General features: G+C 33.1%; 3 protein-coding genes across 5 annotated transcripts; 2 read left to right on the top strand and 1 right to left on the bottom strand.

Annotated features, from left to right (window-relative positions):
* Positions 1–4,450: 4,450 nt before the first annotated feature.
* LOC112772428 (F-box/kelch-repeat protein At3g06240) lies at positions 4,451–6,675 on the top strand. The gene is made up of 3 exons (XM_072202912.1): positions 4,451–4,701; positions 5,409–5,460; positions 5,809–6,675. Exons 2-3 carry the CDS (start codon positions 5,440–5,442, stop codon positions 6,580–6,582), a joined length of 795 nt encoding a protein of 264 aa, XP_072059013.1. The 5' UTR covers positions 4,451–4,701; positions 5,409–5,439; the 3' UTR covers positions 6,583–6,675.
* A 1,419-nt stretch (positions 6,676–8,094) lies between these two features.
* On the top strand, positions 8,095–11,668 carry LOC112709572 (replication protein A 70 kDa DNA-binding subunit B). The gene is made up of 12 exons (XM_025761461.3): positions 8,095–8,524; positions 8,652–8,798; positions 8,891–9,094; positions 9,178–9,355; positions 9,479–9,749; positions 9,835–9,937; positions 10,105–10,229; positions 10,330–10,408; positions 10,493–10,637; positions 10,789–10,949; positions 11,030–11,150; positions 11,237–11,668. The coding sequence occupies exons 1-12, from the start codon at positions 8,397–8,399 to the stop codon at positions 11,435–11,437; spliced, it is 1,863 nt and encodes a 620-aa protein (XP_025617246.1). The 5' UTR covers positions 8,095–8,396; the 3' UTR covers positions 11,438–11,668.
* A 264-nt stretch (positions 11,669–11,932) lies between these two features.
* On the bottom strand, positions 11,933–16,471 carry LOC112709582 (glycerophosphodiester phosphodiesterase GDPD6). Of its 3 annotated transcripts, none has more exons than XM_025761477.3 (8): positions 16,073–16,471; positions 15,213–15,391; positions 14,679–14,862; positions 14,384–14,458; positions 13,875–13,984; positions 13,397–13,615; positions 12,541–12,696; positions 11,933–12,385 (listed from the first exon to the last, which is right to left on the bottom strand). In XM_025761477.3, the coding sequence occupies exons 1-8, from the start codon at positions 16,188–16,190 to the stop codon at positions 12,158–12,160; spliced, it is 1,269 nt and encodes a 422-aa protein (XP_025617262.1). In that variant the 5' UTR covers positions 16,191–16,471; the 3' UTR covers positions 11,933–12,157. The 3 variants fall into 3 exon arrangements, with proteins under 3 accessions (XP_025617262.1, XP_025617255.1, XP_025617269.1); XM_025761470.3 differs by having other exon boundaries at positions 16,046–16,432; XM_025761484.3 differs by having other exon boundaries at positions 15,740–16,431.
* Positions 16,472–17,886: the final 1,415 nt, after the last annotated feature.

Below are 17,886 nucleotides of genomic sequence, written 5' to 3'. Positions count from 1 at the left end.
CTTTATTTTTTGAGGCAGCATGTGACACCTCAGCCAAGCCTGTTGGTAATTTCAAACAGGCACAAATCGACCGATGCTACGTTAAATGCCAATGGAAGTGGATGGAAATGACCTCATGCCTTCCAGGAATTTTGTGCAAAATATATTGCTTCTAACTTCATGACACACTTCAAGAACAAAGACTTGAATAAGGTGCTCGTTAATGAAGCATATTCGAAGTCACACAGGGAGTTTTCTCATTACTTTGGTTATTTGAGGAGTGAGAATGTTACAATCACAAACTGGTTTGAAGAAATGCCACGTTCAAAGTGGACGCACTAAGGCCGCACTGGTGGAAGTTCTCCATCCTCTGGCTAATGCAACTCTGGAGCCTTTGGGTGATGGATCGCAAAATCATCTGGTACCACTCCTCCCACCATGAATCACTGGTTTCCCTGACCAAGAAACTCTATATGCTCGCACTGGATGTACAAACTCAAATATGGCTGTGATGGACGCAAGTCAAAGGCATGGTGTATCTGAAGTCCATGGTCAGCTCGGGCTACCCATATCTCATACCAACCCCCAAGAACTCAGGGTACCACTCGCCTCTTCCGAATCTCCCATCACGCCTATACATCTCGTCGATGTTTAGTGGCTTCGTTGGAATGTGATGGATGCCACCAAACTATCGCACCACTTAGTCTACCTGGTGTCATTCGATGATGGCAAAGCACAATACCAGGCACACTACTGCAGCAGGGGATTTAGCCTCAATGGTCCTCTGTGGAACTATATGCTGGATAAGTGGATCAGAATATGGCGTCTAGTCAACCTGTTGACAGATACCAAGAAACATGATATACATAAAGAAAAAGTTATTTAAAATACAAATGTAAGTCTTACATATTTATTACTTACGTTATAAATATCAATCCCATTAAGGGCACATCTCCACTATCGAAGCCTCGTCTCAACTCTGTCATTAAGTGGCCCCAAAATCATCGACCTATAATATCATGGATATTTATAAATCATATAACTATTCCATTAAATTAAGAAATAATATACCAAAATAATAATAATACCTCTCAATCAGAAAAAATTGACGCTGGCAAATTCCTCCAGCCAACACAAAGGTATATGTTGATATGCCTAATAGAGAAGTAATCCACAACATCCACCCACATTCTGCTGATGGTAATCCGTGGCACGACACATCTAGCAGTACAACCACACCAACACAGTTGACTCCCATGATAATCTCCCATATCGATCGAAGTCGTCCAATAGAGGCAACCACCTCATGTGCACGTGAAAGTCAGAGGCATCCAGAAACAGAATGCCTTCGATGATCTACATGATGTGTCTTTTGCTGTACCACAGCAGGTGTCCTTCGTCGGGTGCTCCTCCAACTGCTCGCAAATAATATCGCGAAATCAAGTGAGATTGATAACCCACTTACTCTATGACTGTCTATTATGGGCCCGAAACAACACCAAGCATCTCCGCACAGAGATCCTCAATAGAGTGCCCATCATATAACTGCTCCCATCCACCGATACAATTGCTGACTGGATCTCCATCAATGTTGAGTCCTAACGGATACTCCACGTTCTGTAGGATTATAGTCATATCCCCACATGACAGGTGAAAAATATAGGACTTAGGATGCCATCTCTCGATCAAAGCAGCGACCAATACCCAGTCATGGTTCCACTATAGCATATATGCCTCATGTTCAAATCCTACTTGTCTAAAGTGTGTCCTAATCTCCTCGGGAGAATATTGTAGTAAATTTCTTCTCGTACGCAAGACTTGAGGACCCTACCAATTAAATCAATGAGTCAGACAAAACAGAGGTCACAAGTAATAAGACAAGTTTTTAAATATATAAAAAACATAAGTTATAAAGTATATCGCTTGACCAAGTCTGCCAGCAATTTGGTCAATCCGATCTTATCTATAAAAAAGTATCTTGGTAGCTTAACATATTTTGTGCCATCAAACTAAACTATAATAGAATAAATTTGAATAAAATAATTTAAAATTAACTAACCTATTATCAAATATATTCGAAACAATTCTAAATACAAAAACCATAAATTATAATTTTACTCTAAACCATAATCAACTCAAATGAAACAATAATCTAACTACAATAATTTAAAATTAACTAATTTATTATCAAACATATTCGAAATAAGTCTAAATACCAAAACCATAAACTATAATTTTACTTTAAATCATAATAAATTCAAATAAAACAATAATCTAACTAAAATAATTCAAAATTAACTAATTATCAAACACATTGGAAACAAATATAAACACCTAGACTATAAACTATAATTTTACTTTAAACCATAATTAGTTCAAATAAAAAATTAATCTAAATAATATTTTTTATTAACTAACATCTATTAATCTCGTACCATAATTACATGAGCGTTTGACATTATTTAAACTAATAATAGATATTAATCTAAACTAACTATATAATCTAATTATCAAACTAACTATAACTAACATGAAAAATTGATCTAACTAAATAAATATGTTAAAATAATAAAATAATACAACAATAAATTAAACTCAAAAAGAATAGAAGAACATAATTACCTGAAATTGACGAATTAAAGAGATAAAAAGATTAAAAACAACCAAAATAAAAAATATGACAAGAGAACATGAGAGTAAATAATGAAGAATGAAAAGTAAAATATGAGAAGAGCTCAAATTCTTATATTTAGGCGAACTTATTTGAAGTTTACCAAAAAAGGTGGTGAATCTTGTGAAAATGACAAGATTCATGTGAGGGGAGCGGCGAATTCGCTCCAAGCGTACAAAAAAAATTGAATCTTCGAATTTGACATGTTTTTAAATTATTTAAAAATAATTTTTTAATAACAAAATTTAAAATAATTCGGGAGCATTTTTAGTTGTTTATCAATATTTTAATGTTTGAGTTAAAAAAAAAACCAAAAAAACTAGGGGTGCACACAAATCGGATCGGATATGGCCGAAAATTCGATCCGATCCGCACAATTTCCATCGGATTGGATCGGATATAATCTGCAATGTGCCAGATCGGATCGGATATTCGCAGATCGGATCGGATATCAGATATATCCACATAATTAAACATTCTCTTTTTAATCATATTTCTATGTAATAAATTCAATAAAAATATTTTTTTCACACTTTTAAACTTATTTATTCCTAAAATATTTTTAATCAAACTTTTTCTAAATAACAAAAATAAAATAATACTATATATGAATAATAATTACTAACTAAAACAAACAAACAAGTAAATATAATATCAAACGCTTAATTAAGTTCTTTTTGAAAATAAAATTTAAATAATAAATACTTATATTAAAAATAATTTATAATTAAATTTTTTATGTTTATTTTTTAATCTTAAAATTATTTATTTTAAAAGAAGAATAATATTTTATTATAAAAAATTATTTTTTTAATTTTTTTATAAACCGTTAAATAACTTTTTAAAAAATTATACCAAATATTAATATCATACATTTTTTATAAGTTAAAAATAAAAAAAGAGTAAAATATCGTTTTTGTCCCCAACATTTGGGGCAAGTCCTAAAGTTGTCTCTAACATTTCAATCATTCTATTTAAGTCCCTAACGTTTTAAAATTGACTCAATGTTATCCTGCCATTATGGATCCGTTAACAGAATTGACGGCGAGACAAAATTAAAACGATTTTGAAACGCTAAGGACTTAAATAGGACGAAAACGTTATGGACAAAAATGATACATAAAAATAAATTTTAATTTAATTTTATCTTTCAATAATATTAATTTTTTACTGTACACAGTATTCAATTATTTTTTAATTACATCTAAACAAATTACACTTAATCACATTACTTTCATTTTAAATAAATTTATTTTTTATAATTTTAAAGAATTTTGATACATTAAAGATAAAAGATATAATTTATATTTTATTGTATATATATTATTATTTTTTTCTGCAAGTTTATATACTAGTTATTTTACAAACATTTCATGATAACTAAAAATCTTTAGGAGTAAAATTATAAAAAAAATAATTTATTTAAAATCAAAGTAATATGATTAAGTGTAATTTACTTGTATGTGATTAAAAAATAATTGAATACTATGTATGGTAAAAATTGATAGTATTGAAGGATGAAATTAAAATTTATTTCTATGTATCATTTTTGTCCGTAACGTTTTCGTTCTATTTAAGTCTCTAATGTTTTAAAATCGTCTCAATTTTGTCCTGCCGTCAATTCTGTTAACGGATCCCTAACGGTAGGATATTGAGTCAATTTTAAAACGTTAAAAATTTAAATGAGACGATTGAAACCGTAGGAACAACCTTAAACTTACCCCAAAGTTAGAGACAAAAACAATACTTTACTCTAAAAAAATTACTTATGAATGCAGGTTGACCCTAAATGGTAAATGCAAAATTCCAATTCTTTCTTCGGGAGTTACTAAAATTTTCACTTCTCCAGCTCCCAGCCAGTCAGCCACCGTCCTCCTCTTCTCCCCGGCAGTCCGTCGCCTCCAGCCGCTCACTGTTCTTACGCCCTCTAATCTCTCTGCTTTCATCCCTTCACATTCACAGCTTCTTCATCCAAACAACAGAAGACTCTCAATCTTTTCAAAACCCAACTCCAAGTTCTCTCTCCTTCCCAACACTCTTCATCCCCTTCAGTATGTTCAAACACACTCTCTCTCTTTTCTTTTCTTTATTTACTTGCAATTTGTGATATATGCTTTATTAGAGCCTTGTAGCCAAGTGTGACACTTTTGAAACCTATGCTGTTTCATTCAAAGATATTAGAACAATTTGTTTCTTTCTTTTTTATTATTAGTTTAAATAAGAGTTTGAGTTGTTGTTTGAGCATATTATTATCTGCCAGTATGCTTTTCTAGTTGGCTCTAGTTGGTGATACCAGGAAATATTATTCAAAATTTAGGGTTTTTGATTTTGCTACACAAACTGTTTGTTCCTTGAAGTAGTAAAACCTTGCTGGTCCGTGTGCATCATATTAATTCAATATAGTCCACATTTCTTTATACTCTTGACACTCTCACGGTGCATCAAAAGGAAAAACTTATTTATTATACTGTTAGTGTGTTAGTATTCTTTTTGGTGTACCATGGTTGTTTAGTGTTTATTTATTGAATTTATTCTCAGTGTGAAAGAGTCAATCTTGTAAAGTAACTGATTTCCAAACTCACTACTTAAAAGTTTATCTAAACACATAATCTAATTGGTTACTGCACAAAACTCTTTGCACTTTCAGTGTTTCAAAATTAAACACTTATTTATTATACTATTAACTATGATATTATTTCATTTCTTAACACATCCATATAAACACTTGTGGTGTGATTCTTGTATATTATGATTGCAGGCACTTTCCAAGTGGAGACATCAGTCAAAAAATGGCTTCATTGAATAAGAAGGTTAGTCCTAGTAATGTTAATTTACCTAATGATCTTGTACTAAACATTCTGTCAAGATTGCCTGTGAAATCTTTGAAGCGATTTAGTTGCGTGCAAAAATCTTGGGCAAATTTACTTGAGGATCCTCATTTCGTCGACATTTATTATGAGAATTTAACTTCTAAAACCCGTGATTCATGTCTCCTCCTGAATCAACATGTACCAAATACTGTTGAAAGTTATTTGTTTTTACTTTTTGGAGAGAGGTATGAGAACAGAGTCAAATTTGATTGGCCATCTCCATTTCATGAGGATAACGAAAGCGTTATAGTTGTTGGCTCTTGTGTTAATGGTACAATTTGTCTCCAGCGAGTCTCTATGATAGACACAACCACCAGCATCAAAGTATTGTTATGGACCCCGAAAACTAAGGAATTTAAGGTTGTTCCTCCTTCTCTTACTGCTGAGCCTGAACTACAGTTTCAGATAACAATCACTGGTTTTGGTTATGATCATGTGACAGATGACTATAAGCTAATTCAAAATGTGCTTGTTCATGCATTAAATAATGATTATGCAGAAGTAAATCCACCTCTTCCTGGTCAATTTTGGCAAATTTATAGTGTAAAAAGTAATTGTTGGAGGAACCTTGATCTTGAAATGACATGTGATGTGTTTCCACAACCAGTCGGTCTAGCTGTGTACTTGAATGGAGTATGCCATTGGTTGGCCTGTGAAGATCATAATCAAGAGCCATATGACACAGATGTGTTACTTGTGTCATTTGACATGAGCAGTGAGATGTTTGTTACTACACTGATCAGTCGATATAACCATCATGATTTTTGTGATAGATATTTGGTGGTGCTCAAAGAATCTGTTGCTGTAATTTCAATGTTTGAAAATAATAATTGCTTCGACGTATCAATTTTGGGTGAAGCTGGTGTTGAGGAATCATGGGTCAAACTTTTCACCGTTGGCCTGCCAACCTGTGTTGATCATCCTATTGGTGCTGGGAAGAATGGTGACATATTCTTCAGAAAATATGATGGTGAGTTGGTTTGGTATGATTTTAGTAGCAAGACGATTAAGGAAATTGGTATCAAGGGAGAGTTTTGTTACAGTCAAACTGTAATGTTGTGATCTTATTATCTTAAGACTATTTTGGGAGACTTATGACTATTGTTATTATGATCTGTCTATAAAACTAAAGATCTGTTTAGTCCTTTGTTCTTACATTCACTCTTGCCACATACCCTAACCCTATTGTGTTTTTCCAGGTAACAAAATATGAGAGGTATACGAACAAGGGTATTTTTGTAAGATGCTTATTGTTAAGCATAGAATGTATGAAGTAAATGAATACATTGATTCAATCTCAAATTTGTTTATATGGCCCAGAAGAAAATACAAGTTTCGAGTCCTATAAATAATTGTGAAAAGATCAAAGTGATTAATTTTTCAATAACATTCTAGACACATACTTGTCTTCTTAGATAAACCTGAATTTTGACTGTAATTACAACGAGAGAAACTGATGGTTATAAACTGAAGTAACCAACTTTTATAACTTATATTTATTAGAAGTGGGGAATTTTTTATATGTCAACCTCCAAATTAAACTTAGCTGTAGCTAAAATAATCTCAAAACTCGACTCATTAACGTGCAATGCAGGAAAGCGTTGTAAGACTAAGGGTATGTTTGGTTGGAAAATAAAAATGAGAGTACAATTAATTAGGTAATATTTACATTTACTTTGACAGTGTGACTAAACATCTTCGCCATAACACTCATTGGAGGAAGAACAAACACAATTACACAAGGACCATTGTTCAGGACTTTTGTTTCTTATTTCGGAGTATACTATATGTATAAAAAAAATGTAGACAATATAATCTAAAAAAAAGTAAAACGATTAAAAAAAAATTCAAAAGATTTTAAAAGCTGATAAAAGTGACCAATTCTCAATTTATCATAAATGTAGGGTTGCATACTTGCATTTGCTTTGCTATTTTAACAATTTTTTGGATAATTTTATCGACAATATTCTTTTAAGGAGTAGCGGAGTAGATATTGTCTTTTTTCTATTATATATTATTCACAGGCCATCCTAAACTTTGGTGAGTCATTTTCCATGGCCAAAAAAAATTTTTTTGAAGGATAGTTTGAAAAAATTACATAAGGGAAAAATAGAAAATGACAATATTAATTTTTTTTATTGTTTTTATTTTATGGGTAATTTTTATTAATCATACTAGGTGTACATAAATCAGTTATCTATATAGAATACAAGTTAAAATAAAAAATATACATTGAAAATGAGTTAGATAATACATATATTTTTATATAAATATATGTGACTAATTTTTTGTGTACATATAATATTTTTATATTTTATTTGGACCTAAATCTCTTGGTATATTTATTTTTTTTCTAGTTTTTCCTTTTTGTTTATTGGTCAAAATTTTTGTTGACTAATTTGTTCATGAAGAAAAAGTTAGTTTTTTAGTTTAAAAAGTAAAAACTATTTATTTATTTTTAAAATTTTATATTAATATGTTGGTTTAATTAGTATATACATTTTCTATAATTTTACTAAAATTTTTAATTAAATTCTTAAAATATAAGTTTTCAATGAAATCTAATTTTAATTAGGTCTAGTGTACTAGGACCTATCACATAATGGCGCGGAGGCCGGAGGCGCCAGAAGTAACCGCGCGCTTCGTTTGGGGTTTGGCTTCTCTTTCAATTTTCACTCTTCTTTTGGTGAATAATAAAAATAACAATAAAGCCGCGAAACCCTTAAATTTTCAAACACAAGTTCCCGCCACAACCCACACTCTACAAAGCACAAAACCCTCCCTTTCTTCTTCTTCCAATTCCAACGCGCTCTCTCTTTCTCTATCTTCCTAAACACGCTCTTTCCGCAATTACAGTTTCCAGTTCTAAAATTCCAATGGCGAAATCCGTGAGCCCCGACGCCATTTCCACTCTGCTTGCAAATCCAACACCGGATTCCTCCTCTGATCTTCCCGAAATCGTTGTGCAAGTCCTCGATCTCAAGCAAAGTGGCAACAGATACATGTAACTAGCTACCTATCTATCTATCTATCTACATTTCTGTCTAAGTAACTGGATCCCTTCTTGTTTTTGGTTCTCAGATCTATAATTTAGCTTCTATTGTTTTGATTTTTTTATTTCTTCTTTTCAGGTTTAGTGCTAGTGATGGAAAATTGAAGCTGAGGGCGATTTTGCCCTCGAGTCAGTACTCTGATGTGCTCTCTGGCAAGATTCAGAACCTCGGCCTTATTCGAATCCTTGATTACACTCTCAATGATATCCCCAACAAATCTGAAAAGTAAATCCCTAATTATATGCCGCTTGTTCAATGCGTTGCTTAACTCCTTTTTGAAGTGAAGTTGTAATCCTTTTGTTATTTGGGTGTTGCAGGTATCTTATTGTTACCAAATGCGAACCTGTGTCTCCTGCTCTTGAATCAGAGATAAAGAGCGAGGTGAAAAATGAAGGTGGTGGCATTGTTCTGAAGCCGAAGCAAGACAGTGCGGTCAAGATTGAAGGTGGGATTGTGTTGAAGCCGAAGCAGGAAGTGGTGTCAAAATCTGCTGCTCAGATTGTGCATGAACAGCAAAGAAAGTGAGTGTACTCCTCCTCATGATTGTTTTTTGTGGGGTTTTTAGCATTTTTTAATTTGTGAGTTTTATGAATTTTGTTTTTAGTGTTGCACCTGCTGCGAGAATGGCCATGACACGTAGGGTGCGTCCTCTTGTTTCATTGAACCCTTATCAGGGTAATTGGACTATTAAGGTTAGTGTTACGAGCAAAGGGAACATGCGCACCTATAAGAATGCTCGAGGAGAAGGTTGTGTCTTTAATGTGGAGTTGACAGATGAAGATGTAAGTAAAGTGAAGACATTAGTATATTTGAACAAAATTTTGATTGTATGATTTGGATTTTTGTGTTGTATTGTAACTCTAGTGGATGGAGATTTAACTTGTTATTTTGTTAACTTCTTTCAGGGCACACAGATTCAAGCAACCATGTTTAATGATGCTGCAAGGAAGTTCTATGACAAGTTTGTTTTGGGAAAGGTTTACTACGTATCAAAGGGTACTTTGAAAGTTGCTAACAAGCAGTTCAAAACTGTACAAAATGACTATGAAATGACACTGAATGAGAATTCTGAGGTAGAGGAAGCTGCCAATGAAGCAAGTTTTGTTCCCGAAACAAAATTCAGCTTTGTACCAATTGATCAGTTGGGTCCTTACGTCAACAAATCTGAACTTGTTGGTGAGTATTGTCTGTAAGATAAGCATATTATATTGCATTTTTGTTCCGGCTAATTGTTTACTGTGATGTTTGTTCTCTGTATCAGATGTTGTTGGAGTTGTTCAGAATGTATCTCCAACTATGAGCATAAGAAGGAAGAGCAACAATGAAAGTATTCCAAAGCGTGACATTACTATTGCTGATGAAACGTGAGTATTTTCTATAGTTCATTTACAGTGTGTGTGTGTGTGTGTGTGTATTTGTGTTTGTGTTTGTGTGTGTGTTTGTGTGCTTGTGTGTAGCTTTTTTTTATTTCATTTAAAAAAAACAAAAACCAATTCAGTGAAATTTTAAATATCTATACTTGAAATTGCAGGAAGAAGACAGTAGTGGTGTCTCTGTGGAATGATCTTGCAACTAACATAGGTCAAGAGTTGCTGGACATGGCTGATAAATCTCCAGTAGTTGCAATTAAGTCTCTTCGGGTTGGGGATTTCCAAGGTATGCATAGTCATAAACTCCTCAGCTGTGATGGTAATTTTTTGCATGTCATAGTGAAAAAGGATTGTCAATTATCATTCTTGAATCTCTTCCGTTTCAGGTGTTTCTTTGTCAGCTATAAGCAAAAGTGTAATTAAGATTGATCCGGAGATACCTGAAGCAAAGAAACTTAGATGCTGGTATGCTGCTGCCTTGAATGCTTATTGCCCCTCTGTTTTGACATCCGTGTTATTCTTGTGCTTACATGTTAATGTGACCAACAGGTATGACTCTGAAGGCAAAGATGCTACAATGGCTTCTGTTGGCTCTGGCTCGAGTCCTTCATCCATGAATGGAAGTATATCTGTGTACTCTGATCGTGTTTCACTTTCTTACATAACTTCGAACCTGTCATTGGGAGAAGACAAGGTGCATGACCTAGAAATATTACAATCTGTTGTTTGAGTTCTAACTTTCAATAATGTTATAAAAATAGTTCCAATATGTTCATGTTTTAATCTAAAATGTATTGAAGTTTTGCAAATTTGAATGGATTGTCTAATTTATTGTTGTGGAACAGCCTGCATTTTTCAGCCTTAGAGGATACATAAGCTTCATAAAGCCAGACCAAGCAATGTGGTACCGTGCTTGCAAAACTTGCAACAAGAAAGTCACTGAGAGCATTGGTGCTGGGTATTGGTGTGAAGGTTGCCAGAAAAATGATGAACAATGCAGTTTAAGGTAATTCAACTATTGAATTCTTAGTCTGGAACGTTTCTATGTTATACAATGTAGTTGAAATTCAGATTGTCCTCTTTCAGATACATTATGGTTGTAAAAGTTGCTGATGAAAGTGGGGAGGCTTATGTCTCAGTCTTCAATGAAGAAGCTGAGAAGATTGTTGGGTGCTCTGCTGATGAACTAGACATCTTAAAATCTCAGGTAACATAGTGTGCGTGTGGTTGTCTTTGTAGAATTGATATTGGATAGAATTTATTCAATCTTTAATTTCCTTTTGTTTGTTTCAGGAGGGAGAAGATAACCCTTTTCAACTGAAACTGAAACAAGCTACTTGGGTTCCTCATCTGTTCCGGGTTAGCGTTTCTCAAAACGAGTATAACAATGAGAAGAGGCAAAGGATCACAGCCAGGACCGTTGTCCCTGTTGACTTTGCTGCTGAGTCAAGACTTCTCTTGGAAGATATATCTAAGATGAGAGCTTCACAATAAGATTGATATTTATAAATATTTTGATTCACAGCACTTAGCTCTTTTGGTTTACGGCTGCTGATTACTGTTTAATTAAACACTCAGCTTGTAAATTATCAATCCCTTAGGTTGTTTAGATTACATATTTTGCTGACTTGAAATATGCTCCTTTCGATTTTCTTGACTCTATGAAATTCTTCCTATGTGGGAGTTTATATTTAACAGATGATGCTGTCATCTTTATTGGCTTTCCATAGTTGTATTATTTTAGTTAACTTATAGCATTGATTTGTTGAAAATTTAAAATTAATCCTGGGCAAGAGTAATATGAATCACTGCTTTTGACCAATTCATTTTGCAAGACTAGGTTGGGTTTGCTCATGGAAACTATAATAATAGCCAAGAAGCAGATGTGAAAAAAAATAATTTAAAACATTTACCAAAGGAACAAATATGGTGCCAAATGCTAAATTAGGAGAACATAATTTAGCATTTGGTTTAGAGCTAACTAAACTATTTACAAAAGTAACTTATTTTTACTGAGGGCATTTAAAATTTAAAATTGATTAAGTACTGGCAATGTCCCAATGAGATTTGCTCTAGCTTGGTTTGTGTAATTTTTTTAGTTAAAACCAGCCTCGGGCAAAATCTCTGGTGAACAATGAACATGTAGCAGAGGCATATTTGCATGTAAATAAGCAAATTCAGACACTAGTACAGCAATTTCAATTTCCACAATTCTTAGTTATTATAAGGAGAGACCAAAAGAGCAATTTTATGCAATATATTGGATTCAGTCTTTGTATCACTGGAGGTCCATTCCTGAAAATTGTGAAGACTTCCTGTGAAATCTGTGAAGAGGCCATCAACTCCTATTTTGTTGATCCAATAATCATACTCTTTATAAGGATCTTGACTAAAGTTGAAGTGCAAAAACTGGTTCTCATTTCGGTAAGTATATGGATGCACCTGCATTGTTTTATTGTAATCAGCATTTCATATTAATATTATCATTTACTTAGCTCTAAAGTCAATCCTGGAAACGAAATACAATGGCGATGTACCCTCGAACAAAACTTTTGAAATCTCATGAAAGAAAACAAGGTTTAAGATCGGAGGTGCACCTGAAGGTTATGAGCATGTGCCCTGGCAACAAGATCACTAGGCTCTTCCAAATAATTCTTTGCCACAGGTACTATTGTGTCCTTCCAAGGTCCAATTCCAACAACGTAATTCTTTATGTAGTTTAGGTATTTATCGGATGTGATTTCCCAATATGACTGCATATCAGCATTGTAGTAACATTTTGTTAGGCATTGGAACAGGAAACTGACAGATGCATTATGCATCTAGATACATTTTATTATCCTTCCCAGTTTTGTTCATGGAGGATTAGACATTTAGTCATGACTTGTGAGAAATATAAACAAACTACTCAACAGGCTAAGCTGAAGGTTGAAGCTAGGAGAAAAAGCTTACTTTCTCCATTTTCAGTGTAACAACCTTTTTTTATTTCTTTTAAATAATGGAGGATTTTGTTCAACAGGGAAAAAAATGATCAGGCCATGCTTGGTTTGTGAAAATGTTTTCTGTTTGTTTTCATTTTCATTTTCATTTCCATTTCAATTTAACTAAAGTGTGAATGCATAAAATGGAAATAGAAAAGAAAATTCAACTTTTTTTTCACTTTTTTCCTTCACAATTTTGGAACATAAAAAATTGAAAATGAAAAGACAAACAAGATAGGCCCTCACTATTCTTAGTATTCGACATATGGGCATAAAGTTACTACTAGATTTCTCTTTGTACTAACTTTAACAAGGCTGAAAGCTGCACTACAGGTATTATAATAAAAAAATCCGTATCAAGCATAATAAATTCCATTGAAAAAGAAATCCATTTTGTTCCAAAACTTGCAAACTGCACAAAAGAAGTTGAATGATTTTAATGCAGGCTAAATCAGGAGAATGCATTACGCACCTGATTAGTGTCTTGCGTCGAAACAGTAACATCATCAATTAAGAAAACCTTGGGCAAATCCGTTTGATTTGATATATACACAAGTGATGTTGGAGCAAATGACTGAATAAATACAGGTTGTTTTAGCCAGTCTTTTGACAAGTATGAACCCTTGTATCCATATTTCTGAAGTGTCTTGACAAATATGTCTTCAAATCTTTTGCCATTTGGCCATTTCACCTGTTGATTGTATCAACTTAATGAACAGAGAGCAGACACAAACTATAGAAGAAATTAGCCTAAATTGCTGATTAAGAATTAAATTGTCAAGCATGAAACTGTAATATTTTGGATATACCATATTATAACCGATGATTAAAATACTGTTGATATAAGTAGCATATTTTGAAACTTCCAACAATAATCCCATTTCCTATAATAGTTATTATCATTAGTTTAGGATATTGACATTTGTTAGATTCCAGGTATAAAAACTCACATGCTGATTGATAAAAACTGGATTCTTTATCTCTGGATATATTCCAACAACTCTATCTGCATCCAATGCAATGGAAATGAACTCTTCGAAAGTGATGATTCCAAATTTTCCTGAAAAAGAATTTTGAGTATCTATAAGGTTAAACACTAACAGTTAACTTCTTTTTGAAAAACAAGATGATAAAGTAATAATATTTCATGTAACAATAAAAAAAGACAAAACAAGAGATCAGCATGCTGCACCAATGAAAGGCTAAAGGCGAAAAGATAATAAGAGAAGTTCCATTCTAGTGGTGGTTCGGGGTTATAGTTATGGAGGAGAAAGGTATATGAAACAAATATTGAAAGATAATATTGATCAAAAACTTTCTCATAATGGTTTTGAAACTATGACATAGTGAACCCTGACAACAGAACTGTTGACAATCAATGCATAAACAAATCAAACAAACAAAGGGGGAACACAACTGAATAACAATGAGAGGCCGCTAGTAATAAGAAGGTACAAACCATTATACTGTTTATCCCTGAAGCTATACCTCTGATTCACCCTTAATGACTTTAATTCCTCAATTGTGAAATCAACTGCAAACATAGAAATGAGTATAATCAGTTTAGCGAATAGAAACTTGAAAGCATAAGCAAACTTTCATAGATATACATTATCAAACACACTAAAGTTTGCAAAGTTTATTCCCAATCATTTATGAAAGAAGCAAAAATGACAGCTGCCAGATAAGCCTAAAAGAGATTTTTATGCATGAAATTTGCAAGGAACTTCAACTTGAATAGCAACTAACTATACCAGTAAAAAATCCAGTGCGGTTGACCCCTTCGACTTCGTATGTCCTTTTACGATTTTCAAACTTTTTGTACTTCGCAATGTCAGTGGTATTATCAAGGGTAACATCGTGGAAACATATAAGAACACCATCTTTGGAAGATAAGATATCAGTTTCAATGAAGTCTGCACCATCTTCAATAGCTTTCTGCAAGAGAGATTCATTTTTGGACAAGTATAAGACAAATATGAAAATATGCTTATTTTTTTATCTGCATTGTACCTAATATTGGTTTCTGGATAATCAATTATGCATTGAACTTATAATTGTTGAAGCTTTGAAAAATTAAGACTGGAATGTTAACTAAGGAAAGCATTGAGCTAATCAGTGCATATAATCAACAAATATAAATAGATGCACTGGATCAAATACCAGGGGTATTTCAGATAAATTTCTGATACAATTTTCTTTGAATATAATTTTCTTTAATTTGGAAATCAGATATAAAAGTAACAAGGAAGGAATGCAGTTTTGCCAAGAATTTTGCACTTATTCACCAAGTATGCAGGACGAGTTTCTTCAGGAATCACTCCATTTGCGCCTCGGTGCGCAATGTTGTATGGCCGGAAAGTTTGTAGAGGCTGCCGAATTCTATAATCATCTTGACTAGGAAGTGGATAAATAGGCCTTGCAGTGCATCCAATAACAAACAATAGAAATATCACAAGAGAAAAACCTGTAAGTTTAGAAATATAACACCAAGTTAAGATATATTTAACCAGAAATAAACTATAGGGAAAATAAGTATGATTTATGGGCACATGAACATGGAAATTATACACTCAATTTTTATGAGAAAGTGAAACCTGATAAGATAGATCCCTAATAATTCCAGAATCATTCCCTAAACCAAGAATAAAAGTTGTATCTATCATCACAGAATAACCAAATATTCAATCATTGAGTCAACACTCAAAATTCCCAGAGTTGAAGAAAGTTGGTAGGTCCAATGATCCATTCATAAACTAAATGGCCAGGGATCATTGCTCAATTAAAAAAAATAAAAATTAAAAAAATCAAATACCCAATAAACTTTGCGGAGTAAAGGCCTTCTGCCGCAATAGGAAAAGAGCTCTACGAAGAGGAATCATCAGATCAACATAAACAAAAGCCGTAATATGAAGAAACCATTGTCAAAATAATCCAATTCCAACAGTGAAAAAGGTAGAATCAATCAGAAAAATATGCTCATAGTATAAGCTACCAAAAGCTATTTAAGAAGGACAATAACAAAAGGGAAAAAAAAAGAACAAATGGGGAAGAAAAACACATTGAACAAACAGAATGAGAATTTAGGAGCAACAAAGTTTTCCAAAAGTTTGAAACTTGCAGCTGTTCGTTGTTGGGTTTTGCTTACTGGTTGGGTTAGCCATGGAAATGGCCCTTGAAGTCAAGTCCACTCTTTGTTGTTCCTTCGCTGAATGAACATATATACATATGAACCAATAACTGGTCAGAACTTTTCTCAACCACATGGCAGAGTCATTCAAATGAGAGCGTGAATATTGGACTCATCCACGAATATTCCACGCACAAATTAATAATAGTTTCGTAAATCTCAAAACATTTTTCTTAAAAAAGGGTAAAACTGTAATGTGAAAAAAAATTATGAACTGTAAGTAGTATTCGAAATTTGAATTTTCCTTCTTGTTCTGATTTCTGAAACAACGAGGATGATGAAATAGTTATTCTTTATTTTTTTGGTTGAATTGAAGGAAATTGAATAGTTGGTTGTTACAACGGTCTTATCTCGTATAAAAATTAAAAATCTGTGGTCTAAAAAAGTTTATATAGCTATTGAAAATATTTCATTATTTATTTAACTTTTGAGATAGATGTAAATATTGTTCAGACTTCAGATGACAAGGTTGTTATTATTCGTTATAAAGGACAAATCGGGTATGTTTAAGTTATTATTATTGGTTGAATTTTGTTAGGAAGTTAACAAAGTATTTGTACAATGGAATATTTATTTGGTCCAGTATGAGTAAAAAAATGAACATTTAAAGTAAAATATTACTAATTTTTCAAATACAATACATTTATATTATCCAAAATAATCATTTGGGTACCAAAAATAATAAATATATGATATCCTATTTTCTATACCCCATTATACGCGTTGTAGAGATACTCAATTGACTCCTTATATTTTTTCTTATTGAAAAGGTTTTCAGGTATGCCACTGCACTTTCCTGCCTCATTGCTATGGTAGTGTGCATGCCGTTGATTCTTATAATAAAAAATTCTGATGGTGCAGATTGGGTATTAAAATGATAATGTAGACTCATAAATGCGAAGGTGCATCGTGAGGATGAAACTGGTAGTATCGTGAACCGTGGGAGAATTTGTGACAATGACATTGTGGTTGTGGTAAATAATGAGAATACTAAATAATGTGAATAACGGGTATGTCAGATATTTTAATTTATTAGGTGTGCGAATTATTATTCTAATATTAGAGTTTAAAAAATAATTTAAAAATAAAATATTTTTATATTTTATTAGATCAATTTTAAAATTTATTATTTACATTATTTATAAAAATTATTATTTATCTGACAAAAATATTTTTTTGTTAGATAAATTAGACAACCTCGATTCTAAATATCTAAATATACATTCAACACACAATATTAAAATGTTCCTTGTGAATACTTAGTGTAGCCGATCAACTTCACCTCCTTGAGGGAGTTACTAACAAAGACTTTACCTTCTGTCGTCCAAGTTCGGGAGATGGGAGCTTGTAAAGCCCTCTTGACCTTCGATAGTATTCTGAATGCGAAGGAAACCTATACGTTCAAGTTGAATTACCTGCTGCAATTTTTTCACACGATAGATAGGTGGAATGAGTTGGAGCGAAATAACTATAGAAGGGTATGGCTGGAGTGCTATGGAGTCCCGCTGCATGCATGGTCATCTGAGACTTTTTCTTTGATAGGTGGTCAGTGGGGAGCTGTAGTCAGATGCTCGGAAGAGACAGAATTGTGCAGTTCCTTCACTGTAGGTCGGGTCTTGGTTGATACGGTTGTTATGGAAGAGATTCAGGAGAGGATATGGATCTCTGTTGGATCCAGAGAATATGATGTTTGGGTTAAGGAGGGGGGGTCTGGAGGGCCTGGCGTTCAGGGCAGGGAGTGCTCTTCGGGAAATGGCCTCATAGCTGGTGGA

Source organism: Arachis hypogaea, chromosome 1 (assembly GCF_003086295.3).
Source record: "Arachis hypogaea cultivar Tifrunner chromosome 1, arahy.Tifrunner.gnm2.J5K5, whole genome shotgun sequence".
NCBI classification, from domain to species: Eukaryota; Viridiplantae; Streptophyta; class Magnoliopsida; order Fabales; family Fabaceae; genus Arachis; species Arachis hypogaea.
The sequence above is the reverse complement of the archived record's forward strand: the minus strand, read 5'-3'. Positions and strand labels throughout refer to the sequence as shown.